The 26,074-nt window shown below is 37.8% G+C and overlaps 1 protein-coding gene across 1 annotated transcript in view; it reads left to right on the top strand.

Moving 5' to 3' along the window:
- The window catches only part of Gbe1 (1,4-alpha-glucan branching enzyme 1), a 225,698-nt gene that overhangs the window by 53,266 nt on the left and 146,358 nt on the right, over positions 1 to 26,074 (top strand). Inside the window, exon 3 of the mRNA XM_027412419.2 lies at positions 22,954 to 23,066. Coding sequence (XP_027268220.1) covers positions 22,954 to 23,066 — 113 coding nt within the window. The remainder of the gene's footprint in view (positions 1 to 22,953; positions 23,067 to 26,074) is intronic.

Here is a 26,074-nt window from a genome sequence, read left to right as displayed (position 1 = left end):
CTTCTCTCATCAATCACTAATTAAGAAAATACCTTACCTCCTGATCTTATGGAGGCATTTTTCTCAACTGAGTGGTGTGATATTTTGATAGCATGTGACAATAAAGTTTGTTTTGAATCAGAGGGTAGAGCTAGATACTAGCTGACCAAAATTAACTGTACAGGTTTTGGGGGGACTGAGGAAGTAGTAAGGTGGGGCTTAGAAAGATTTTCAGCCCTTTTGAAGGAACAGCAAATGAAGTCCTTGGTGGCTGCTCCCCTGCTTCTCTCTCTGTTCTTCCAGGTTTTTACCCTGATATCTGACTCACAAGTTTTTATTGATAATGAATAATTAGATAAACACACAAACTGAGATTCCCTCTTTTCAGATAACTCTGGTTTGTATGTCCAGTTGACATAAGACTAGCCAATGTATGTTATAGGACTATTATTATGGTCTAGTTACAGACCACTTTATTATTGTCTTCCTAGACCACATGGCTATTCTCTCTCCACGTAACATGTGGTGATTGTGTGTCTGGCATCAAGTTTTAGGATCCTTGTTTTGTGGCATATACCAATAATTCATTCCTTTTTGTTAACAAATGATACATTTATGCACTTATTTCAGTGAATTGACTGATTGATAGTTTTGTCTGTTGTGAATAACACTGCATGAAAACTGGGTACTTTTGTGTGTGTCTGAGAGACAGAACATATGAGAATATGTTTGAAATTCTCTTGTATTGCTTTGATTATTGCCATTTCCTCAGCCTTCTCGCTGTTTTTTTTTTTGTTTGTTTGTTTTTGGTTTTTTTTTTCCAGCATCCTTGATCTTCATATGTAGAGTTGGTTTTGGTGGAGGACACTAGTCGCAGAATGGAACATTGGAGAAGTGATGGTTCACCTTAGATTTCTTACAAAGCAACAACCTCCTCTCTTGGAAGCAGTAGGCAATAGAATATCTTACTTTTCTCTATAAGCAGGTAGCCCTTGTCTTAAACCACCAAAAGGGTAGGAGTTTTAATTAGACAAAGCATGTCTTAGTAAATGTTTCCAATAATTTATTTTGTTCCCAAATTTGATGCCAAGGCAACTATATGAAACAGGATTATACAGGTTCCAGGGCCCTGAGCTAGTCTAAGAAACTAAGAGGGCTTTCTGGACATGGTGAGTTTGAGATTAGCTAGCATTGTCCACAGGGTTCCCAGAATATGAACAGACTCTTAAAGCCATTTCTTAGTTGAAGTTTTTGGAAGTGACTTCACATTTAAATGGTATTACATTATCCAAAGGAAAAAAATGTTTTTTGGTGGATGAGTTTCTCTATAAACAGACAAATTAGTGGAATGAATATAGTTTAAAGAGACACCTCTGTTTCTCTCTTTGGCTATGAGAACTACTTAAAAAATGGGCCGAAGGAAATTAGGATTTATTCTGGAGTGTTCTATCATCAGAAGGAGGAGAACAGGAGAAAGTTCTTTACCAGAGGAGGCATTTGCTTCCTCTAGAAATATTTTACAGCTTGTTTGATGACTTCCGCAGGAGAGTCTGATTTTGGTGGAAAGAAACTTGGAGTTGAGACTTTGGTGACCAGAGACACCATACCTTGGACAGATGCCTTATTTACTCATATCTTTCTTGCTTTCTTTGTAAAGTCTACTTCATTTTAGGACCTCAAGGTTGAATGCCACTTGCTAATGAAAATGTACCTTCTCTGCTATTCACTATTGATTTATCCCAGTTAATTGGCTTGTTGAAGATGGGCTGCCAAACCCTGAGATCCCCAAGTTTAGTGACACCTCTCTTCTTTCCTTTCATTCCTCTCTCTTCCACATCTCCTTTATGTTGCTCCAGCTAACCCAGTATCTGATACTGAAAAGTAATGAATGTCAGGCTTCTAGAAAAGCAAGCTACTGGCTTTCAATTTTCTGTGACTTCTAAAATATTGTTAATCAATTTACATAAAATTATGTATGTATCTTAACCCTACATATATTCTATTAAATTTGTTTTGGCTTATTTTTTACGATAGCTAAAAAAAATGTGAAAAAAATGATGATTTCTTAGTTATCAGCTAAATTCTCTAATTATCCTCTAACTAAAAATACAGATGAATGTGGACAATTGAATAGCTTCTTCTTTATATTGCTCTGTTTTCTTCATCTTAGCTATTAGTATTTATTGTTTATATGCCAGATACTGTACTATTCATTGGAGATTTTACAGTATAAATGATATTAAGGACATTCCAGTCTAGTAGGAGAGCAAATGAGTGATAACCTCATATAATAATATTATTTTGAAAATCTGATCCTTTTCTAAATATTTGTTGTCATCAGTATGTGCTGTTTTAATTAAGAATCATTTAAATAAATTTTTGTTAAGGTATTTTAGGAAACAATTTGTGAAATGTGGGGATTAGAATAAGAATTGATTCCCTAGGCTTATACATTTGAATGCTTGGTCTGCTGTTGGTGGAACTGTTTTAGAAGGATTAGGAGGTGTGGCCTTGTTGTGGGAGGTATATCACTGGGGTTGGTTTTGACATTTCAAAGGCCCACACCTTTTTCCATTAGCTCTGGTCCTCTCTCTCTCTCTCTTGATCCCTCTCCCTCTCTTTCTCTTTCTTCCTCTCTCTCTTTCCCTCCCTGCTTCAGTCCTTTCCTTCCTTCCCTCTGGGTTATTGTCTCAACGTGTCTCAGTTATTGCTCCAGTGCTAAGACTACTTGCCTGGTGCTTTGTACCCTATCATGATGCCATGGTGTTTATGGACTCATCCTCTGAAACTGTAGGGAGACCCCAATTAAATGCTTTCTTTTATAAGTTGATTTGGTCATGGTATCTTTACACAGAATAGAAAAGCAAATAAGACTGGAAGACATTTCCAAACCGTGTTCTAAAGTCAGAGAAAATGCTAAACCTAATTTTCTGAGACTTGAAAACAGTATGTGTTTCTAATTACCATTTCAGTGTTTTGATTATTTAATTTGCTGATAAGTTACATGTTTATTTTTAAGTCAAAATTTTTGAAAATATGCTTTTTAGTATATTTCTAGAGAATCTATAATTGATTTAAATGATACCTGTGATCTTCCTTCCTTCCTTTCCCTCTCTCTCTCTCTCTCTCTCTCTCTCTCTCTCTCTCTCTGTCTGTCTCTTTCTGATTTTGGGAAATCTGAACTGAGTTAGAAAAAAAATCCCTTAGAATAGCTGTATTTAGATTTTAATGAAACTAGGCAGAAGGGAAACTAAAGTGAATTTCCTTTTTAGTCTTCTAAATGAAAAGGTGCATCATTTGTCCTATATACCTTATTCATCATCAGTCACAGCAAAGCATTCATTCCCATGAGAGAGATAATGGATTCAGAGAGCCCAAGGAATGAAAGCATGTCATTCAATGCAGATGAGTTTCAGTAATATTCTTATCACAAAAAAGTGGGTTGCAAAAACCTTAAGATTTAGCATTAAGTAGCTATAGATGTATTTAATTAAAAGTAGATTGCTTTAACCTTTCTTTAAGTTAGAAGTAGGTTTAAAATCTTAAATTAAATTTATCGTTAGTTTATATTTAACTTGTATTCAGGACTTGTCTTTAATATGGATTCTTTATAAAATTTAGTCACCAAAAGGTATATTTTAATTGAAATATTATAGTGAACACATGAAGAAAGTTTCTGAAAGAATTCTAATTACTTAGTTATTGGATGGATATAGTTTACATCTCCTTTTTGGAGAAAGTAACCATTCTAACCAATTCTGAATAAAACAACAGAACGACACCCTCCCCTTACATCTCAGTAGCTTAGCAGCTAAGCTTTACTAAGATTTTAATTCTGTTAACCAATAGACTCGCTTCTTGTGTTAGCACTCTCCGGGGGATATTAGTCTACCTAAATTATACTACAATACCAATGAAGTCATTAAAGTTTAAAAACACACATGTGAGACTGTATGTCATTCACATACATTGGCCAGATTGCAAACTGTGCTGCACCAAGTTGGTTTAAGGCTTCGAAGAGGAAATTAGGATACTGAAGACATACTCTGTGGCCAATCTAGTTACTGTTAACCTAAGTCTTTAAAAGAAGCAGCGGAACACATGGAAGTGTTCGTAGCAAACCAGCTTTCTTCCTTGTCCCGTCCTCAACTCTGGGCCTGCACTGCCTAACTTCAGGATACACGGCTGCCTTGTTCTGGCTAGGTGCTGAGGGCATACCAGTTTGCCCACCTGACAAAAGCATGAGGAATGGAGATGTGATAAGATTGATGGTGTTTGCTGTAATCTGATCAGGCCTGTGGTTCTTGTCAATCAACTCAACTCTGATTTTTACTGCTGCAGTCTGAGGACTGGGAAGTGGGACTTTGCCATTTTATCTTGTACTCCTTTCCTGTTTTACGAAATTTTGCCATAGGTGCTTTATCAAACTTAGGAACTAAAACTGTTTTTTTTTTTTTTTTTTTTTTTTTATGGTCAGGCCATGCTGAATAGCACAATAGTATCTCAGATTAATTGTACATATTAAATCAAAACAAACTCTATCAAAAGCTAAGCCTATTCACCACCATTTTCATTTCACTTTGAAAGGAATGACTTGTATAGAAAATGGTCTGTGTTTGTTCTCCTTTTTCCTCATCTCCACAGGCTGAGGAATCACAAGCTGAAATCTCCTGTAAATATACCATCATTACCCTGAAGGTAATTGCAACATTATAGAGTTGTTAATCTTTTCTCAATGAAGATTGAGATTCATTCACTCTCCGAGGCTTAGGAAGAAAGCATGTTCATGGTAGGCGTACAGAAAATTGGAAATCATTGTTGTCAGCAGATGGATTATCCTCATCTGTACTATATTTTGTTTTGCATTTCCTTCATCAGACTTGCAGGAAGAGCTTGTTACATACAGTGTTAGATTGCTAGTAGGATCAGGTGACAGTTTGTACCTGAGGGCTTTTTCCTTGGGACCGTCTATGTAGGTACCTCTGTGTAAATGTTTTCTTATTCATTAATTTTGCATTGTTTTCTGGAATTTTCCAAAGTTTAAATGAATGCTATGAATAGTATAGTCTATATTGTGAAAGGAATTCCCTTATCGTGTAAACCTCTGAATACTTTGGATAGAAAAGTAAGGTTTCCAGTTCAAATTATATCAGTTTTACTAATTTATTTCTATGTAACCAGTGGATTGAGCATGGTTTTTTAATTAGTTTTCCACAGCTATAGTCATACTACCTGAGGGAATTACTTGAAGTAAGGAATTGCTGATTTTGGCTCATGGATTCAGGGTTTTCTGTCTATCACAGCGAAGGGAGTCAGTTACAGCAGAGTAACTGTCATTGTGGTGGTGCCAGCGGGTTTCTTCTTCCTTTTTTATTCAACGGTGTTCCAATCTGTTGTTTCCACTGACATTCAGTATGGGTCTTTCCACTCTAGATAGGTGTCCCTGATTATTACCCTTACAGGGATGCTGTCTAAGCATTCTTTTATGGTGAGGAGACACCAAGAGACTCTCAGCAACTCTTACCAAATAATTCATTTGAGTGGGGCTTGTTACAGTTTTAGAGGTTTAGTCCAGTATTAAATGCAGGGTCTTGGCAGCATGCAGGTGGACATAGTGCTGGAGAAGGAGCTGAGACTTCTACCACTGTATCCCTAGGCAGCAGGAAGAGAGAGACACAGGGGCTGGCTTGGGCCCTTGAAACCTAAAAGCCCACTGCCATGTATACATTTTCTCTAATGCCACTTTCTGGTGACCAAGCATTGGAATCTCTGAGCCTTTGGAGCCCATACTTTTTCATACCACCACAGACACCCAGAGTAAACTTTCCTAATCTTGTAGGCATATCTAAATTTAGTCAATTTGATGTTCAAGATTAACTAACCATCACAAGTCCATCTCTGTCAGTGTGAATCCCAAATACATCTTAACCAGTTTTCATCACTGGTCCCCTGCAGAGTCTCATGTTTAGTTCATAGTACAAGATACATTCTATCCATCTCAGAGTCTCAGCAGTTACAGCATTTTTCAAGAGTTCAAGTATGATAATTTTTCTCACACTTAGAGCAAATCTTAGTTATGAGTCCATTTTGTATGAAAAACAAGGTACAAAGCTCTCAAGACACAATGGTTGGTAACAAGCATCCCAACTCTAAAAGGAAGGAATACAATTCTAAGCAGGTAAAGTAAGACAAAATGCCAAAAGGGCAATCATTTAAATCTTGCATCTTTGTGTCTGGCACTGGGAGTATGTAGCACATTGTGGTGTGGTATTAGTCCCAGACATCTTCACCTGCCCTGCCACTCTCGTGTTGGATCGACTGCAGTAGCATACACTCAGTTTTGGATTGTCTCTTGCTTTCTTTGGTAGATATTACTCAAACTTCTTGGGGTCTTCTTTGCATTTTTGATTTCACATATCACCCTTTGAAGGACTTAATGAAAGTTTCCTGACCTTGCCATACATTGCATATTTTCTCTTTCCTTCCCTTACAATTTGAATGAAAGTGTCCACAATTCTCTAACTCTTATATTCTCCATGGTTAACACACCAGAATTACATAAACAATGTCAGTGTTGGCCTCCAGCTACCACAGTGGTCAGGCCTTACTTCATCTGCAGTGGCTTCTGAGTATCCAAATAGGCAGCGCTAAAATGCATACAGGATAAGCAACTTCCTAATTTCTCTCTGTTGTGAAATTACCCAACAGACAGTGGTTCCTCAAGTGAGTCATCAGAAGATCTTTTTATCTCATACATTTGAACACACATGTGTAGAATTTGGCTAATTCTTCACATGCTTTCAAAATAGCTTTCCTATTGTCCTCATGCAAAGTACTTGGCTTGTTCTTTTTTATTGGCTATTTATTGACTTGAAAGTAATTTATAAATGAATATATATTAACACAAAAATAACTGTTTCCCAAAATAACACTAAAGACCTTTTGAAAAAGACATAGGAATCCTGCTACTATAGAAGCTTCCATATGTATGTATGTATACCACCCCCCCAGAGTTATCATTAAACAGGATAACACTGTCCTTATTAGATATCAGAGTCTATCAGATACAAAGCCCAGTGCTAGAAATGGGTTGGTACTTTTGGAGTTATTGGCCAGTGAAATCTCAATTCCCCTCAGATGCTACAAGGTACTACTGATGCCATTAGTTTCTCTTCAGAACTTAACAGCAAGACCCTATTGCAAAAGATACCACATTCTTGTGTCATACAGCATGGCAAAGTTAAGCTGGTACTGACCTGGAATCTTCATCTCTTCTGGCTAGCTTTCGTAGTGCTAATTATCAGAGGAGAAAAGTAATCATCAATCATACTCACTGCAAACCCCACAAGATAAAGTAATGACTGATGGACAAGACATGCCCAGTGGTGTAGTAATCACACTAACATCATCGGAGTAAACAACTACTTTCTGATTGTTCTGTTCCATGTGATAAAACCCATATCTGGTATCATTGTCATGCAAAAAGCCTATGAGACGGGCCATGTGCCCTAGAAGAGAACCTGCTGCTATTATGCTGCTAAGTGGGTATAGTATTAAATGACTATCTCATGACTCATCATCCTACCACAGGTCAGTGCATTTTTCAACCCTGATGACAGATGCTTCTATTTGTAGTTGTTGGTGATTAACACAGTGTCTCAGTTACCTTTCTATTGCTGGGACAAAGCACCATGACCAAGGCAACTTATAAAGGAAAACATGCAATTGGAAGCTTGCTTACAGTTCAGAGGGTAGAGCAGCAGACAGGTAGGGATGGCACATGCATATTTGATATGCAAGCGGGCAGAGGTAGGAGGCAGAGACAGAGAGGCAAAGAGGCAGAGGGAGAGGCAGAGACAGACTGGGTCTGGCATGGGCATTTGACATCTCAAAGCCCATCCCCAGTGATACTCTTCCTTCTATAAGGTCACAGTTCCTACTCCACAATTCCAACAGTTCCACCAGTTGGGGACCAGGTATTCAAATAGATAAGCCTATGGGGACTATTTTCATTCAAACCACCAGAGTTTATGTAGCTTGAGAGAGCTCAAATCTAGAGTGCTAGAGAGAATGACATCCTATTGTTCTCGAGGTCCCACTGTGCTCTGTGAAGCAAGCTGTGGCCCAGGGAAAAACAATGCTAATAATTCTGTTACACTTTCGGGATGCAGACTCCTAATCCCCGAGCCCCAATCTGAAGTACCTCATTATCTTGGGCGTGAATATACACAAGTAGCAAGTTTCAGACCAGGAAACTTCATTTCCCCCCTAAAATTACTTAAAATTGAGTTAAGTGAATAAAATATGCATAAAAACTAAATTGAAAAAAAAATTTTTGAGACAGGGCTTTTCTATGTAGTTCTGGCTATCCTGGAACTCACTCTGTAGACCAGGCTGGCCCTGGACTCAAAGACATCCACCCGCCTCTGCCTCCCCAGTGCTGGGTTTAAAGATATCACAGCTTACTTTATAAATTCATATGTAAATGAATTTTATAATGAGACTTGTATTCTATTACAAACATGCCTTACTATTACTGTTTTTTATGTGCAGACTCCACAATATGAAAAGGGCAGAGGTAGAAACGCTTATGGTAGGTAGTAAGCATTTTTAGATAATGAATATTCAACCTGATTATGTCTGTATGGTAGCATTCAGTGGTCAAGAAAAGCTAAAGGAAACTTAGTCTGGATCTCAGGTCAAAGGCTTGTACAGTCCAACGGAGTCATCAGTCCTGGAAAGCTACTAATATGGCAATGAGAGGGCAGAGCCAGACAGAGTATTAGCAGATGGATATAATTACAACAACATGTTAATGATTTTGTTTCAAATGTGAGAGTTTTGCGAATTTGATCAGTAATTCAGAAAACAAGACTATTTACCTAATTTTATGCTAAATATATTTCTTAAAAGCTAAAATATCATAATAGTAAATAGTTAAAATGTTCCTTTAATGGAGTTACCTTTAGTGGTAGGTGGTTTTATTCTTGAACACGTTAAGCCTGCATATAACTTGACAGTATTTTCCTGAAATTGAGTCTCTGATTTCTGAAATGGGAGTGGGAAAGGATGTAAAAAATGATGGCCTGGAGCTGTTTAAAATCCAAATTGAAACTTGTACTACAAAGAAGGAAGCTGAACCTGAGAGTTTCTGCCTCTATCAGCCTGACACAGAGCAGCAATTGAAGTTTCCCTACACCCCACAGAGCTCATAAACACATTGGTTCGTTTAAAAGGGATTCAGTTTTCTTGGATTTTGGAATTAGAAATGAAGGAACATAGTCTAATGAATTACATGGTATACATGTTCTAAATGCACAAATCACATATGGAGGTCTCTTTTAGATGCTATTAGTGTTTATATATAGATAATTAAGCCTTTTATGCATCTCTAAATAGCTTGTTGAGCATTTTAGATGATTGATTTGTTGAGTAGAAATAGTATTAAATGAATATAATTTATATAAATATATAATATATGTTAAATTTATATAGATTGTATAAATTCTATATATTGCATATGCTATTTCAGGATTTAAGACATAAAGAATATTAAGACTATCTGAAAAGACAAATAAATACACTTAAGCCATGTAGTTTTTATGTTAGTGTGGTCTTGCTATTTTTTGTTATACAGAGTTAATGAGGATCCAGATTAATTGGGAAAGTTAACAAACATAACTACCAACATTTTATGTTTTTAAATAATTTATATCATTAGATAAACATACAAATATTCATATAATATTAACATATAAGAAGAATACCATGTATGATAACCTATAAATTTTAAAATCGAGGTTTCTGCTAGGTTTACTAAATTTCTAACTGCCCATTTAGGTGAATATGGTCTTGATTTGGCATAAAACCTTGAAGTTTATTATTTTAGTTACTACTAGTGACTGTTTAATTATGTGTGAAGTTCTGTGTCAGGTTTAGTGGATCTCACAATGTGTATACCTAGCTTAGGCTGTTTGTGGGGAGTTCAGCCAGATAGCAGTCACGCCAAACTTGGTGCACAAGTTATGTCCAGCCTTGGTTTTACAACAGTGTGTTGTAATATACAATATTCCAACAGTAAGCTTATAACAGTGGCATGTGTTCACTTGTCCCTCGAGAGTCTGTGGTTCGGTGAGAGTAACTTTGAGTTTTAGAGGTCTAATCAAAGGAGATGAAAGGGACAGAATTACACTTCAGATGTTTTTGATAAGAGGCAAGTGAACAATTGAAAAAATATTACAAATCTCTTTTATAAAATGACAAGTTTCTTCTCAAGGATTTCCTACATCTATACTACTGAAATATGATCTCATTGAAGCCCAAATTCACTCCTGTAATTCCCCATAATCCCCACCAAGGTCCCCCTCCCAAGTTCATGTCTTTTTTTCTTTTTCTTCCTTTCCTTTTTATTTTTTTTCATCTGCTAATACCTATTAGTGCTTCCCATGTGTGGGGACTATCCCCAGGAGCATGGGAAACTGGCCAGTGAGAATATCATCACCAAATGAATGGGTTTTCTCTCCCTCAGTATCTAGCAAGTGCCAGCATTCCTCAGTAAGGGCTGGGGCTTCCAGATTTCTTCCCCATCTATGCTGACATTTTGGCTGGTTTGATCTTCTGTAGGTGTTGTGCAGGTCATCCCAGCTATTGTCACTTAATGGAAACCTTTTTCCAAATTATTTTGGAAAAAAACAAAACATAGACTCATCAATAGGAAGGCTTTGTTTTTTGTTTCTTGGTTTTCAACTATCTGACCCCATTTAGTTCTAGTTGGCGAGACCTCTAGATGCACATTATTCTCTCATGACCGCTGACTCCTTTTCTTTGAGCCTATATAGAACCTTACTTTGCTCTTGTATATGTCATGTCTTTGTAACCCGGACTTTCTACCATTCCTGCCCTACACATCTGCAGCATTGCAGCCATCAATCCGTGTAACTTCTCTTCTGGGACTGTGGGGAAAAGTCACATGACCTTCTGAGGTGCCGCTTCTGTAGTCCAGATTCATGACTGTCAACTGCACAGAAATCGATCGCACACTTCTGACTCCACTCTCTTCGTTCTCTGTATATCTATCTTAGTGTTTTACTCGCTCCTGAATCCTTCCCTTATTCACTGCATGTCTGTTCTTCTTTAGCGTAGCACTTGGACTTCTCAGATAAAATAGAAGCCAGCCGAAAGGCAACATTTCAGCTCCCAAGTGTCCCCCTCAAACTTGTCTGCATTTATTGGTGCTTTTGAAAGATAATCGGGGAGATGATGTCACGGGTCAATGCATTAACTCCTTTTCACCTTCCCTCTTTGACTGTAAATCTGTGTTTATTTCCTCGTTCTGTGAGGCCCCTCAGTGCTGCTTCCCGCTTCTGTATACAGAATCGCCATGGCTCTCCTTCCTTAAATATATTTGAAAAGAAAAGGCTCTCCCCCTCCTTCAATTCTGTCATCCCCCCAACAAAGATTTACTTTATTCCTTATTTGTGTGCTTCTCTTTGTGTATATGTCCATGTGTGGGGGTGTCTGCAGAGGCTAGAAGACAGTGTTTCCTGTCTGACACGACCCCACTGACAATGCACTGCCTCTGTCCTCTCTAACTGAAATGGATTGCAGGTACATTCCTTCTTCTTTATTTCTGTCTTCAGAGCACCAATTTGAGTGGGTTACTGAAGCTTAAGGCAGATTGGCCAAGTGTTTCACTGAGAACTTAAGAAAGGTAAAATCTGAGCATAACAACTGGGTTGGAAAGTTGGAAATCACCATGAATTTAGTCAGGAACATTTTAGGTGCTGAACTAATTTGAAGAAATGGACGAAGAGTTTAAGAAACTTGGCTGTCAATGTTGAGGATTTAGACACAAAGAAAAGTTTGCTTCATGCAGGCCTTTAATCCCAGCACTTGGGAGGCTGCAGGTGGAGTGTGAGGCCAGCCTGGTTTACAGAGGGAGTTCCAGGACAGCTTCCAATGCTACAGAGAAACCTTGTCTGAAAAAACAAAACAAAACAAACAAACAAACAAACAAAAAAACAACCAACCAAACCAAAACAAAACACAAACCCACAACAAAAAGCAACCACCACTACCAAAAGCCTAATTTATTGTCAAAACAAACAAAACAAAAAAAGCTATTGTATTTGAATGCTGAAAGCTAAAAGACTGAGTTAGAATGTTCATAATCCTCAGAACATCAAAAAATAATTGAAAAAGCTAAAATGAAAGAATGCAGGGCAGGATTTATCTTTTAAGAAAAGGCAAAATAAAACAAAAGCCAGAGGCTGTGGAGATGGCTGAGTAGGCGAAGTGCTTTGTGTGCAAGTATGAGAGCCTGAGTTCAGATCCCTGGTCCCTAAATTAAAAGCCAGGCATCATGTGTACTTAACATGAAGTAAAGACCAGTGGATCAAGGGGCCTCCTTGACCAATCTCGCAAAAAACCACATCTTCCATGTTCTCTGTGAGATGCTGTTTCAAAGTAAAATCAAAAACAAAACAAAACAAAACAAAAAACAAAACCCATGGCAAATTGAGACAACTGTCACCTCAGTCCTCTGCTGGAGCAGAAGGAGCAGTGTAGTGTGCATAGATGCCTGAGGAACGCTTTCCTCTCACAACTCCAGTTTTCTTCTGGGACAATAAACTCCAGTCTTCTGCAGGTGTTTGTGCTTATTGCTCCAGACAGACTGACATCTACCCCAAAGTGTCAAATCAACTATTTCTCTCTCTGTTGTCCATGTCCTCTCTCTGTTTCTCTGAATCTGCTTCTGTCTGGCTCGCCCTCAGTCCCTCTGTCCTCCCCTTTCCCTCCCTTTCTCCCAGTGTTCCTCTGTTCTTTTCTACTTTCTGATCGTCTCCCATAAGGCCATGTGTCCAGATTACTGTTAGGTTCATTGGAAGTAACAATTCTTGTTACATTCATGCTTGAAGATTGGCATGGTGGCAAAAGCAGGCCTGTGGTCCTAGCGCTCAGAAAACAATTGTGGGTAGAAAAGGAGTTCAGAATCATCCTCAGGAACATAGATCTCAAAGGGGGCCTGGGTGACATGAGATCACCTCACACAAAAATAAACCAGCACAGGAAGAATTCAAGGTTGACATTCCGGAGAGAAGCCCAAATAACAGATCTGTCACCCACTTAACAAAGAATGGTGACTCATCTTGGCAGTATGCCCACCTCACCTGTGATTTTAGACTTGCACAGTTCTTTCTGTGCTGCAGCAGCTACTGGAAAGGGCTATGCAGGATTCACAGCAGTCATGTAGGGTTTACAGCTAACAGCCATGTAGGGTTAAGCTTTTCTACTAAAGCAAAAACAAACAAGCAAAAGACAAAGCAAAATCAATCAATCAGACAAAGAAAACAGCAACACACTAAAATCTACATGCCTACTATGTTCCCAAAAGTGTAAGGTTCTAAGGCAAGAAACTGATTGTGCAAATGCAACATCTAGTTAAGAGCCTGCTATGGGCCGGGCATTGTGTTTCCTCTACAGTTCCGATGTTTGCGAATGTCCAGGGTGAGGGTATTTGGAGGTGGAGCCTTTGAGGGGAGCGTCCCCAGGAATGGAAGGATTGTTTTACCAGCCATAGGCTCAGGAGAGAAGACTTCTCTATCCTGTGAGACCACAGCATGTAGATAACCTCTACCAGCTGGAAGAAAACTCTTATCAACAACCTGGCATGCTTGCTCCTTTAACTAGTTGCCTGGCATCTAGGACTATGAGGGGGCAAAGCCAATTTATTATTTAAGTATCTATTGCTACAGCCCAAGCTGACTAAGACAGATTTTTTTTTTTGCATTTCTAATGGAGACAGATGCCTGATCCGGATGGTTTAGGTATACCAGGGTGTAAGAAGAGATAGGTTGAAGCAGGAGTCAGACTAACATGACTCAAATCCCGGCTTTGTTAGTAGCTCTGAGACTTGAGTTTTTCTGCTTTCACTCTTTGCTTCATTATCCATCAAATGAAAATTCTAATACTGTATAGGACTTTTGAGATAATTGAATCAGATATTGAATGTCAAGCGCTAAGGAGAATCCACAACTACTGCTGCTGCAGTCATTTTCACCAGGCCATCCTACTTACTGCTAGTATAATAATTTCATTATTTCTCTTATCACAATGAAACTCTATGCATCTATCATTAGGTATAACACAGACTCAGCCTCTGCTCAAGTCATTAAAAATACATTTATAGCATTTTTTATATTGGCCAGCTCCAATCCCTGAGCCTATCAGTAATGTTTATTTGCATGAAAACATCAACATGTTACTTCTCTTTGCTTGGCCATCCTGGATCTGCATCTCTCTCTCTCTCTGACATTTACCTTGTCACTTAGTTCCCAGTGTATCTTTTGAAGGTCATTAGATTTTCCCTCAAGGATGCAGATTTTTGTTGGTTCCTTGTTTTATTGTTCTTTTCCTTTTCCTTTTTTTTTTTTTTTTTTCCTTCTGGATAAGTCTTTTTTTGCTTGATAATGCAGGTTAGCTTGAACCTCATTCTATAGCCAATGCAGCACTCAAATTCTCAGCAATTCTGTCTCAGACTCCTAAGAGTTGTTCTCCTGGTTTGAACCCACAACCAGCTCTTTTGGGCTCTAGATGGAATGATGGTTATATATATTTATTTTTGGTTCAAACTATTCTGTCTGCTCTCTCCATCCCTAAGTTCTGAAATTGGTCTACCTTGGCAAGCCATTAAACTTTTAGTCATTACTCTTCAAAGACATCTGCAGCCATCAAACTTGACTTTTTATTCTACCTATTGACCAGGCTATCTTCTTAGTGTTAAATTTTTATATGTCTCCCTATGTGGCCTTTTCCTTTACAATATCTCTGACAGAACTTGATTTGAGTCCAAGGTGAAGATCAATGAAAACAAACAAATAAAGGCTCCCTGAGCTTTGTTTTTGAATTATTTTTAACCATTATATTGAGATATTTTTCAATGTGAGATAATTCTTACAGCATGCATTTTACCTACTTAAAATATACAGTCCCCTCACTTAGTATAATTAAAAAGTGACTTGTTTCATAATCACCACTTTCAGTTTTAAAACATTTTCTTTACTTGAAAAGAAACCATGTATGCACTTGAAATGTCATTTTATAATTGTCACAGTCCCAGGCAACAACAATATGGATTTTGCCTACCATCAATGTTTTGTTTAAATAGTGTATAATGGGCATGTTTTGTGGCTTCTTCCCTTAATATAAGTTGTGTTCATAGGGTTCTACATTGTACTGTGTATTAGTATGCCTTTCCTCTGTATGACCAAATACTTTATTATATGAACACAAAGCATTTTCCTTGTTGATTACTTAGATGTTTTGATAGTCTCCTTTCTTGATTACTATGAATTATATTGTAAACGAACACTCTACATACAAGGCTTTATGTGGACATCTGTGTCCTGGCTTTCTTTCTGTTGCTGTAATAAACACCATGACCAAATTTAACAGGGCAAGAAAGGATTTATTTGGTTTATATGTCCTGATCACAGCCCATTATTGTGGGAAGCCAAGGTACCAACTCAAGCAGGGGAGGAACAGGAACAGAGACCATGAAGGGACATTGCTGCCTGGCTTTCTCCTCCTGGCTTGCTCAGTTTGTTTTCTTATATACCCCAGGACCACCTGCCCAGGGCTAACACTCCCTAGAGTGGGTTGGGCCTTCCACATTGTTCATCTATCAAAAAAGAAAATGGCCCGTAGACTTGCCCACAGTCCAGTCTGATGGTGATAGTTCCTAATCTGATGCTCACGTTTTGCAAGATGACTCCAGCTTGTATCAAGTTGGCAAAAGCAATCCAGCACAATCTACTTTGATTTAAATTGGATGTATAAGTGTGAGTTGAATTCCTACCTACAGTGCTAACACTATTATTTGAAGACTTTCCAGGCTGTCTTCTGAAGTAGTTACACAGCTTTGCATTTTAAGTAGCAGTGCTTGAAGTTTAAAGTTGCTCCACACCCTCCATTTTACTTTGCATCCATGGCTTTCACTGTAGCCATCCTGTCTGCAAGCACAGCATCTCCATTCGATTTCTATATTCCCCTGACTAACGCATGCCATTGAACATCCATCCCTTCATGTGCTTGGTGGAGACTGCTATTGTGGGAACATCTATTAAGAGTCTTCACTTGCTCTGAAAATGTATTTTAGTAATTAAATTGTAAATATTATTTAGATATTCTAGACTCAAGTAACTTTATCACTTAGAAAGATTTCCAGTTATTTTCTTCCCCTTTAAAATCGCTAGTTCTTGGTATTTTCTTTTGTTTACCTGTCTTTTTTGTGTGAAAAGTATGACTTATCATTTTTTCTTTTGTTTAATCTTTATCTAGTCTTGTGTTAAAGAACAGAGGTAACAGAAATTTACCTTAGTTTTATTTAAATTTTTTTAGTTCTTAAGCCTATTTCTGGGATCTGTTTTGAGCTAATTTTATGTATGTTTTAGGATATGGCCTGAAGTTTGTTTTTCTATATATGGAGGTCCAGTTGTCCCAGTTAAAACAAATATTCTTTCCTTATTGAATGGTATTAGTCATCCTGAACTGATAATAAACATAGATTCATTTCTGTCTTAGTTCTAGTCATTCTAGAAAAGCATGCCATTGTGACAGGTTTTTAATGGCCATAGGATGGGGAGGAGTTCTATGTAATCTATTTGCTGATCACTGTGATTCCTCCGATGTTTGCATATTGGTATGGTTCAGGTGGCGTCTGATTAGGTGAAACATACGTGTTAGGGTATAGGGTATAGAGAAAACTCTCATATTCATATCCATTCTAATACTCTTAAACCATAAATTGGTTAATTTGCAATCAGTACTGATAGAGCCTGTGGCAACACTAGAGTTTGCCTTGTCTATGGAGAGCCAGCCAATGGACCCCGCATGTTGATTGGCTTGGAGAGATAGAGTTCATTACACTGGCCAGTGGAAAAAAAAAAACTGCAGAGCTGTTCCAGGCTTTAGGGAGAGATCCCGATACCTGTACTGACGCTGGGCATGGTCACAGGTACGTAGAAGGGTATAGGATAAAGGGTGAGGAGGAACCTCGCTCACTCTCGGGGTTCAGCCAGCTTTTGGAAGCATCTGGGACTGGTCTTCCCGCAGTGCCAAATCTGGTTACTGATTCCTCATGTGAGTATATTTTACCAATAAGTTACCAGTTAATAACCTATCTCAGGTTCGATATTGTTCCTCATCAGCTTCTGTGTAGATGACCATGCCCAATTGGGCATGGTCATAGCAATAGGTAGGGATCTCTCCCTACAACTGGCTCAGAGGATATCTCTGGCTGTGATTACTGTGATTACTGGATACATTTAATGACCAGCCATCTCCCGTTTTCTTCTCTATTCCACTCTGTCATTTAACCTGTTCTCCCCAAGCCTACAGCATGCCTCTCCCAACTTAACCATTTCTTTTCTATCTGTCTGCTGTCCCCTACTAAGTGAAAGGCTGATCAAATTTAGTCCCAAACCCAATTCATGTGTTTTAGTTTGGATTGCTATTCCAAAGTGCCAGAGCCAGGCCAGTTTATAAGCAAGTGGAAGGCTTTAAGCATGCGTTGGACCTGATGAGGACCTATTTCTGGGTTTAAGATAGTTTGATTTCTCCACGTATGCTCTGTTGCAGAAAGTAAGTAAGTTAGCATGCTCTCTGAAGTTGTTTAAATGGGTCCTAATCCTGTTTACCGGGGTTCCACCCTCAGGACTCAAACAACTTCCAAAAGTTCCTAACACTGTTGGGGGATGGCTTTCCTGCATAACACTTTGGAGAGACATAGGCCTCCAGTTCCTAATGTCTGAAAAAGGCAGAGTTCAATGCCACAAAATATGTCATAGCAAAGAAAAGTGTCATTATCTTTAGGTCTCAAACAGTAGTTTATCTTGTCACACCTAGCTGGAACATCAGAGTGATCATATACTGGATAATGCAAACTCCAGTGCAGTGTTAGATGCTATCTGAGTACAGACTGCATCTTGTCTCATTTACAGCTTCCTGCATTCCACGTGCTCTGAGCATCAGAGCATTCCACTATGCCCTAAAATGTGTGTTGAACCATGCCCTTTAACTAATAGGTAAAACCTAAAAATGTACATTTTATTGGAGTGACATTGAATGTTCTGGTATAAGTATACAATGTGCAATGTGTAAAGCTCATTACCCATATCTGACTTCTCAAATATTAGTCATTTTTATATAAAGAAACTTAAACTCTGTTTTTCTAGCATTCGGAAACAGGTTGATTATTGTTCGCTCTAGTCACTTTGTGTAGGTACCCTGCGGCCTTCCTGAAGCCCTTATCACTGTATGTGTGCATCAGGCTTTTCCTTGTTTCATTCTGTTGCCTACCCGCCTCCCAACAACAGCTTCTTCTACCATTAGACTCTCATTTTTTAAAAATATTTATTCTATTTTTCAGATTATGGTTTAATTTTATGATTTTCTCCTTCCCTTCCCTCCCTTCAAACTTCCTCATGCACCCCTCTTTGCTCTTTTTCAAATTTATCACCTCTTTTATTCATTAATTGTTTTTATTACAACATTCTGTTAAATACAGAGATACAACCTGCCTCGTCTGTTAGTTGTTACTGTTTCTAGTGTTATTAAATGAAAATAATAGTGTGGCTTAAATACAGTGTAGGCAAAGCTTTTATTAATTTACCAGCCTATTTACTGTTAGCAGTTACTCGTAAGCTTTCCGGGCTGACCATTCGGTATTAGATAACCATTTCGTGTGGTGTTCCCTGGAGAAGAATATTTCTCCCGGTGTCTGCATTCCTTAGTTACCCATAGTTCTCTGAGGATCAGAGAGTTTGCTGTGAAACTGTCTTCTAGGATTATCAGAAACTACACCCATAAATGCTCACCAACATGACTGTTTCAATATGAGCCGAACATAGGCAGCAGCAATAGACATGTAATCATGGGTAGAGGGCAGCCCTTGAGTCCTTAGCTGTCCACAAGCAACACAAGTCTAAGAACTCAGTTCTGCGCTGCCGAGATGGCTCAGTGGGTAAGAGAGCTTCCTTTGCAAGCATGAGGACTTGAGTTCAAAACTCCGCACCTGTATAAAACCCAGGCATGACCAATCATACCTATCACCCCAGTGCTGAGGGAGGGTACTGGAAGACCCCAGAAGCTTCCAGGTTAGCCAGTCTAGTGGAAAAGCTGACCTTCATGTTCAGTGAGACATAATGGGTCAAGGGAATAAGACAGAGGCAACTGAAGAAGAGACTTGATGTCCTGCTCTGGCTTATGCATGCATGTATAAGCATGCTCGTCTACACTCACATTCACACACATAGGCTCACTCAGGCACACACTACACACTGACCTCACATAAACGGAAGAGCTGAGTTTTGTCTGCTGGCTCAGATGGGAGCTTGGGAGGTTCCAGTGACCCAGATGTGTAGAGATGTGTCCAGCAGAGCACCTGTGCTTTGAGTTATTTCACGTAGTTTCATGTTGGACTCCTCTACAAAATTTATTCTAAGAAAATTGAATGGCTTCAGCTGCTAACAGTAAATAGGCTGGTAAATAAATAAATGCTTTGATTGGCACTGTATTAAACATCAAAGTAAGCCACATTATTATCTTCATTTCAATAAAACTGGAAATTAATGGAAGACATTTAAAAGGAAATATAATACAACTCAATTTATCCCAAATAACAGTAAGGTTAAAGAGAATAATCAATGTTCCAATTACAGCTTATTTTTTGAAAAGAAATGAAAACAGTGTATATCAAGCGTTATCGTTACAGCCAGAAAAATAATGAGAGAAAATTTTGCTCGTGGTGGCTGTGCATCTGATCCATGGAACACAGGAAATTATTTGAGTGTCTGTTTTCTCAATTCTCCCAAGGATGGTGTATAACAAGTTCTATTCTTGATGCATTAAAAGGGAGTTTATTTATTGCATGCTGGGGTTCCTCAGGGTACTAGCGCTTAATTCTTTTAGTGAACCCTGGGTGAGCAAGACAGGCGTGTCTTGTTATTAAAATGATAATCCCTGGTGTGGCTGAGGATAAGGGTAGTTGAGCATCCCTCTGTGCAGCTGCTAGGAGTATGAATTGAAACTGCCAACCCAGAAAGTAGCTTGGTAATATGTATTTGGCATCATAAGTATGTTAAGATCTTATGTCCTTTGCCTGATAATGTCACTTTATAAATAATGTCCGAATATCTTTCGGACAGTTATTTCTGCTCAGAGACCGGACATGAGTTTTCATTGTGGTATTTCTCTAATCCTGGAAAGGTAGAGAAGTCATATTTATACAGCTGGCTTCAATATTATAAACATTTTGCCTGTCTTGTTTGATTTGTTCCTCCGCCCTGGCTATATTTAATTACTTTCCTATCTCAGAGAAAATCATTGTAGATGTTATTTCACATTTTCATTTCAGTTTTAATAGTTTTACAACATACACATGTCTCCATCCGTTACTTTCTACATATTCCTTGAGCTTGGTAGAAGTGACAATTTTGTATTCTCCTTTAAAACCAGCTTTGCAGTTTCATATCTAACCACTCTGATACATCCCTCTTACATCTTTGTGTGACACCTCATTGTTTAATTCTCCCATATATATGCATTTTACTTTATTCTATAGCTTCTTTGAAATTTGGTTGCTTATTATTTTATGCTTTTGCAATTAAATCTCCAGTGATCAGTTCTAAATAGTGTCTTGTATTTACTTAGGGGGATTTTTCTAGAATATTGCCTGGTAATAGACTTGTTGGGCCATTGGGTTAGCATAACTTGAGTGCCAAGTTATTTACAGTCATTTATACCCTCTGTAGTAGTGTTGTTTTATGTCCTTACTGCATATTTGATATTCTGAACCAAGCCGCTGAGTAGCAACAAGTTGATGATTCTAGTTACCAAGTCAGCTTGAGTCTTATTGCTCATGTCTACTGGACATTCAGATTTTGTTCTATGAGTATTTTCTTAGTCTATTCATCTGTTTTTTCTCCTTTGTTACTTGAGCTATGTTTTTCATATGTTTCTATTCCCTTCTTTACAAGAATTCATACAGGTGTTGGATTGCATTGTTATTTTATCTGCTGTGGATATAAGCTTGCTTTCGTGATCAAATTTAGTTGTTTTTTTCTTTAATTACTTAACTAATTAATCATTTTTTTGGTATATACGTCATTTGAAAAAAACAATCCTCATGAACTATCCCAAGGTTGTAAACACCTTGATTGGTTTGTTTTCCTTTTAGGTACTCTACAGTTTTGTCAGATTTGAAGTTAATATATGTTTGAATAATTTAGTGTGTTAGTAGTTATTGGTCCATTTATCTTATTTGCAGTAAGCATAACCAGTTACTGTCAGACCTCTGGCTAAGATATATATATATATATATATATATATATATATATATATATATATGTGTGTGTGTGTGTGTGTGTGTGTGTGTGTGTGTGTGTGTGTTACTTTCATGTATGCAAGGTTTGACTGTTGTTCAGTGGAGATTTCCCCTTGGTCTGTAGCATAGTGTTCCGTTACTCCATATAGGAGATTAACTATCCACCTTTCTTACTTGAGACAATTATTTACATTTTAACTGAGCTCATTTCTAGTCTTCTGAATTTGGCTATATATGTTGTTTCAATAATTTTTCTTTTAACATGGCATGGATCTTATCTAATAGACTAGAATGTTCCTCTCTCATTTAATTTTTTTTGTTGTTTCTTTAAATGATGTTTTAAGAACATTATATTTACTAAAAATCTATTGAAAGTTAAAAGTACATTTAAGCAAGTTAAAATCTCTGTTTAATTTTAGGAGACCAAAGGCATATTTTTAGAACCATTTCTTTAATTATTTTTATTCACATTTAAAAGTTATATTTAGGAATCGCAGTGAGAGAGTAGTGATACTATGAACAAAGGAGTCAAGGCCATGATGGGGAAAGCCACAGGATCAACTGACCTGAATTAGTAAGAAGTAAAACTGCAGCTGGACAAGAGGCATGGACTCTCTGAAGTCTTGAGGTCTACTGAGAGCATGATAAATATGGTGGATAACAATATGCTATATTTTAAAAGTTGTGAGATAGTATACTTTAAGTGTTCTCAAAACAAAAATGATGAATAAGTGTGATATAACATGTTAATTGGTTTAATTTAGCCATGCCATTGTGAACATACTGTATTCTGTATCATAATTGTGCATGACTTTATTTATGAACTAAATAAATGAATGAAAAAAAATTTGCAATCAAGAAAAAAAAAAAAGAAGTCACTGACTCCCCACTCTCAAGTGGGGAGCCGCCATATGACTAAACTAGGAGGACCCCTGAATACAGGTGGCAATGGTGTGGCTTGAGTAGTATATGAGGCCACTGGCAGTGGGACCAAGATCTAGCTGTAATTCATAAACTGACTTTGAGAAACCCATTCTCTGTGGTTAGATACCTTGCTCAGCCTAGATAGGGGGTGTGTGTGCCTTGGTCCTGCTTCAAGGAGGTGACAGGACAGACTTAGTTGACATCCTAGGAGAGGCCTTACCCTCTCTGAGGAGTGGTCAGGAGGTAGGATGGGGGTGGAGAGGAGGAAAGCATGAGGAGAAGAGGGAGTGGGGACTGGGATTGGAGTGTAAAAAAAAAAAAAGCAAAATGCAAAAGAAAATCAAGTTAAATTTAGGTGCATGTGTGCTTGTGCCCATGAATGTGTGCGTGCATAAATTCTCACCATTAGACTTGGTAGTAAGCACGTTTACCCTCTAAACTTCCTAAATGACAAAGGTTTTTTTTTTTTTTCTTTTTTCTTTTTTCCAAATTGTAAACTATCCTACATTTTTCTAAGTGTCTTACATAATACTTTGATTACTACCTTAGATAACAGGTTTTAAATTTTTTAAATTTAACAATTTAATTTTTACAGGTAAGCAGCGTATTATGTTTTATTAAATTCCTAGTCCTATCCAGTTACTGATTATATGATGTTTATTTTTTAGATGGTTGGAATCCATTTTCTCACCCATATAAAAAGCTGGAATATGGAAAATGGGAGCTGTGTATCCCACCCAAGCAGAATAACTCTCTGATACCTCATGGATCCAAATTGAAGGTATGTCCCTCCTAACTTTTTGTTTGTTTCTCTTTTTGTGATAAGGCATTGGCATGTAGCTCAAGCTGGCCTCAAACTCACTGTCTGGAGCACACACTACAATACTACTGGGACTCATTTAAGCCCAGTTTTAAAGGAATGTATTTAATAGCTGGCTCTTTCTCAGTTCTTCGGGTTTGCCATTTTTGAAAACTGTGTTATTACGTCAGGTAGTGGGTTTATTCTATTTCAAAAATAATGGCATTATTTTTTATTTTATTTACACAGCTGTATGAGTCCTCACACCTTCCTTGCTGTTAACATTAAGTATTGAGTAAATGAATTTCAAAATGTGGTTCCTATGCAAGCGGTAAAATAATTAAATATGATCGAGCATTCCATATTCAAATATTCAAATCTAAATGCATCAGAATTTGAAGCCTTTTGAGTGGCGACATGATGACACAAGTGGAAAATTCCATACCATGAAATTTTGTTTCTTACATAAATGTTTAAGATTCGAAATACTTACCTTTAGGCTATATGTGTAAGGCAGAGATAAAATATACATGAAGTTTGTATTGAGATTTAGATTTCCTCTCTAAGATGGTTCAGTTTTATGCAAATATTAAAAAATCTGTTCCTAAGTATTTTGATAATAATTACCTTGCTTATGCCAGGGAGGACTGATTTTTGATATGTTGAAGCTATGTCACAGCTACGTCTGCCTCTTTACTCTGATTGTAGTGTTTTATAGTTTTTCTGTACTAAATATTACATTATGCTTCTTTTCAAACATTGGTTAATCATGAGTAAATTAAACAATGTATCAGTTTTTTAAATATTTATTATTATCTAATAGTTTAAAATACATTCTCATCTGGCTTTTTAACAATTATTGTTTTACAGAATAGGGCATTAAATAATACTAGATAACTGCTCTTTCAATATCTATCTCTAAAATTTATGGTCAAGGTAATTAAGTAGAATACAAGATATTATTGCTAGTGTTTAGACATTTCAAGAGTGAAGGGTATACTTAGCTGTTTGTGTAATACTAAACAGTGACATATTTTGTCATTCATGTGTGGAACTTGGTGTACTTTTTTGAGTGACATTGTTAAATTCTCTGTAAAATCGATAGGAGCTTTTTGGCCCTTTACCCTGATGTTATCCTTAGGTAGTCTCAGTTGGTAATGAAAAGCCTTGTTTTAAGCCGAACTTGAAAATTTATTGCAGCCCACAAAGGGATTGACCTTTCTTATTTGTGAATCTCTCTTATGAATTGTCTTGTATCCATTAACAAAATAAGCATTACTGCAGCTAAAATTATAACTTCGCTCTCTCTGCAAAACACTTCAAGTTTTCAACTGCACTGTTGAAAAGAAGACATTGAACTACTTATATCATGTTATAAATAAGACTCTCAAAAGTTTTTAAACGAATGACAACATTTAAAGATAAAATGATAGAATCATTTAAACTTTCATGGGTTTCAAGATACAAAAAAGACCACTTACCTGAAGGATAATTACATTTATATTATTCATGCTCTTCACACTTCAGTGTACTTTTTTAAAATCCATTTTGTATACTTCTAAAAAATGTTTGTCTTTAAGACCAAAAAATGAATAAAAAATATATTCATTGTATGATGGCAACACAGATACTTACAAGTGGTTGTGACATTCATGCATACTTGGAAACATATTTAGAAGTTTATCAGAGAGCTAGCAGGAAGAAAGGCATTGTAACCTGAGAGTGCTGAACAAATAAAGGTGTGTATTGATCCAGGTCCCAAGGGGGAAGCAAATGGCGCACTCAAATAGTACAGTTTAAATAGGTATTATTTTCAGAAAGGCTATTGTCATAGTTGAGCATGCAGGGAAGGAACTAGCCAGTTCAAAGGACTGTTGAGTTGGAAGTCTTAAAGCTTTAACCCCTTCTCTGCCACTTGACAAGAAGATTAATAACTGGAACCCAGAGGGAGAAGTGCACCATCTTGAGAGAAGTACTGCATTTTTGCTGTGAACTAATGATTGCTTGTAACAGCCTTCAAGAGAATGAGCAGAGGAATAAGGGAGACATTATCTGGCACCTCATTTCCCTTTTATCTTTGATGTCTTGGTGGAGCCTGACTCTGCCCAAAGCTTTAGGAATCAAAATTCCAGGAATTAGGATTCACACTGGCCAGCATCTGTGTCCGAGAAATGGGTAGATAGATCAGGAAGGTATACTTGACAGGTTCACTCCAGGCCAACTGAAGATTCCCTCCCTCCCTCCCCTCCCCTCCCCTCCCCTCCCCTCCCCTCCCCTCCCCTCCCCTCCCTCCCCTCCCCTCCCCTCCCTCCCCTCCCCCCTCCCCTCCCTCCCCTCCCCCTCTCCCTCTCTCTCCCTCCCCTCTCCTCCTCTCCCTTCCCGTCCCCTCCCCTCTCACTTGTGATTCCATTTAAAACTAAAAGACTAGCAATGGCATTTTAGAATTAACTTATTTTTCACTGTCTAATATATTTACACAATTTCACTGTTGCTTACCAGTCAGTAAAACATAGTACACTAGGGGCTTCTTGGCACCAGCCCTTTAGTGATTCCAAAGGCTTATCTGTTTATTTTGTTTGTTTGTTTTTCTGAGTAGCCCCTGCTGTCCTGGAACTCACTTTGTAGACCAGGCTGACTTAGAACTCATAGATCAGCCTTCTTCTGCCTCCCAAGTGCTGGGACTTAAGGCGTATGTGACCACTGCCCATAGGCTTATCTGTTTCCTTAGCTAAGGTTGCCAGGACAAAATGGCATAGAATTGCTTGCTTCAATTATAGATGCATTTGATTATGTTCTAAATTTTTTCTTTCTGGCTGCAAAAGCATGACTTCATTGTTTTGTCACATGGCAGAAAGAAAGAAAGGTAGGGTATTAGAGAGTACATATGTGCAAGCCCTGGTGAGTTTTACTCATAACAGACTATCTTTATTGTTACTCCACTGATTAACTCCCAGTGGCCCTGTCACCACATAACATCGTCTTAGGAGTTA

Source organism: Cricetulus griseus, chromosome 4 (genome assembly GCF_003668045.3).
Source record: "Cricetulus griseus strain 17A/GY chromosome 4, alternate assembly CriGri-PICRH-1.0, whole genome shotgun sequence".
Classification (NCBI taxonomy): Eukaryota; Metazoa; Chordata; class Mammalia; order Rodentia; family Cricetidae; genus Cricetulus; species Cricetulus griseus.
This window is presented reverse-complemented; position numbering and strand designations above follow the sequence as displayed.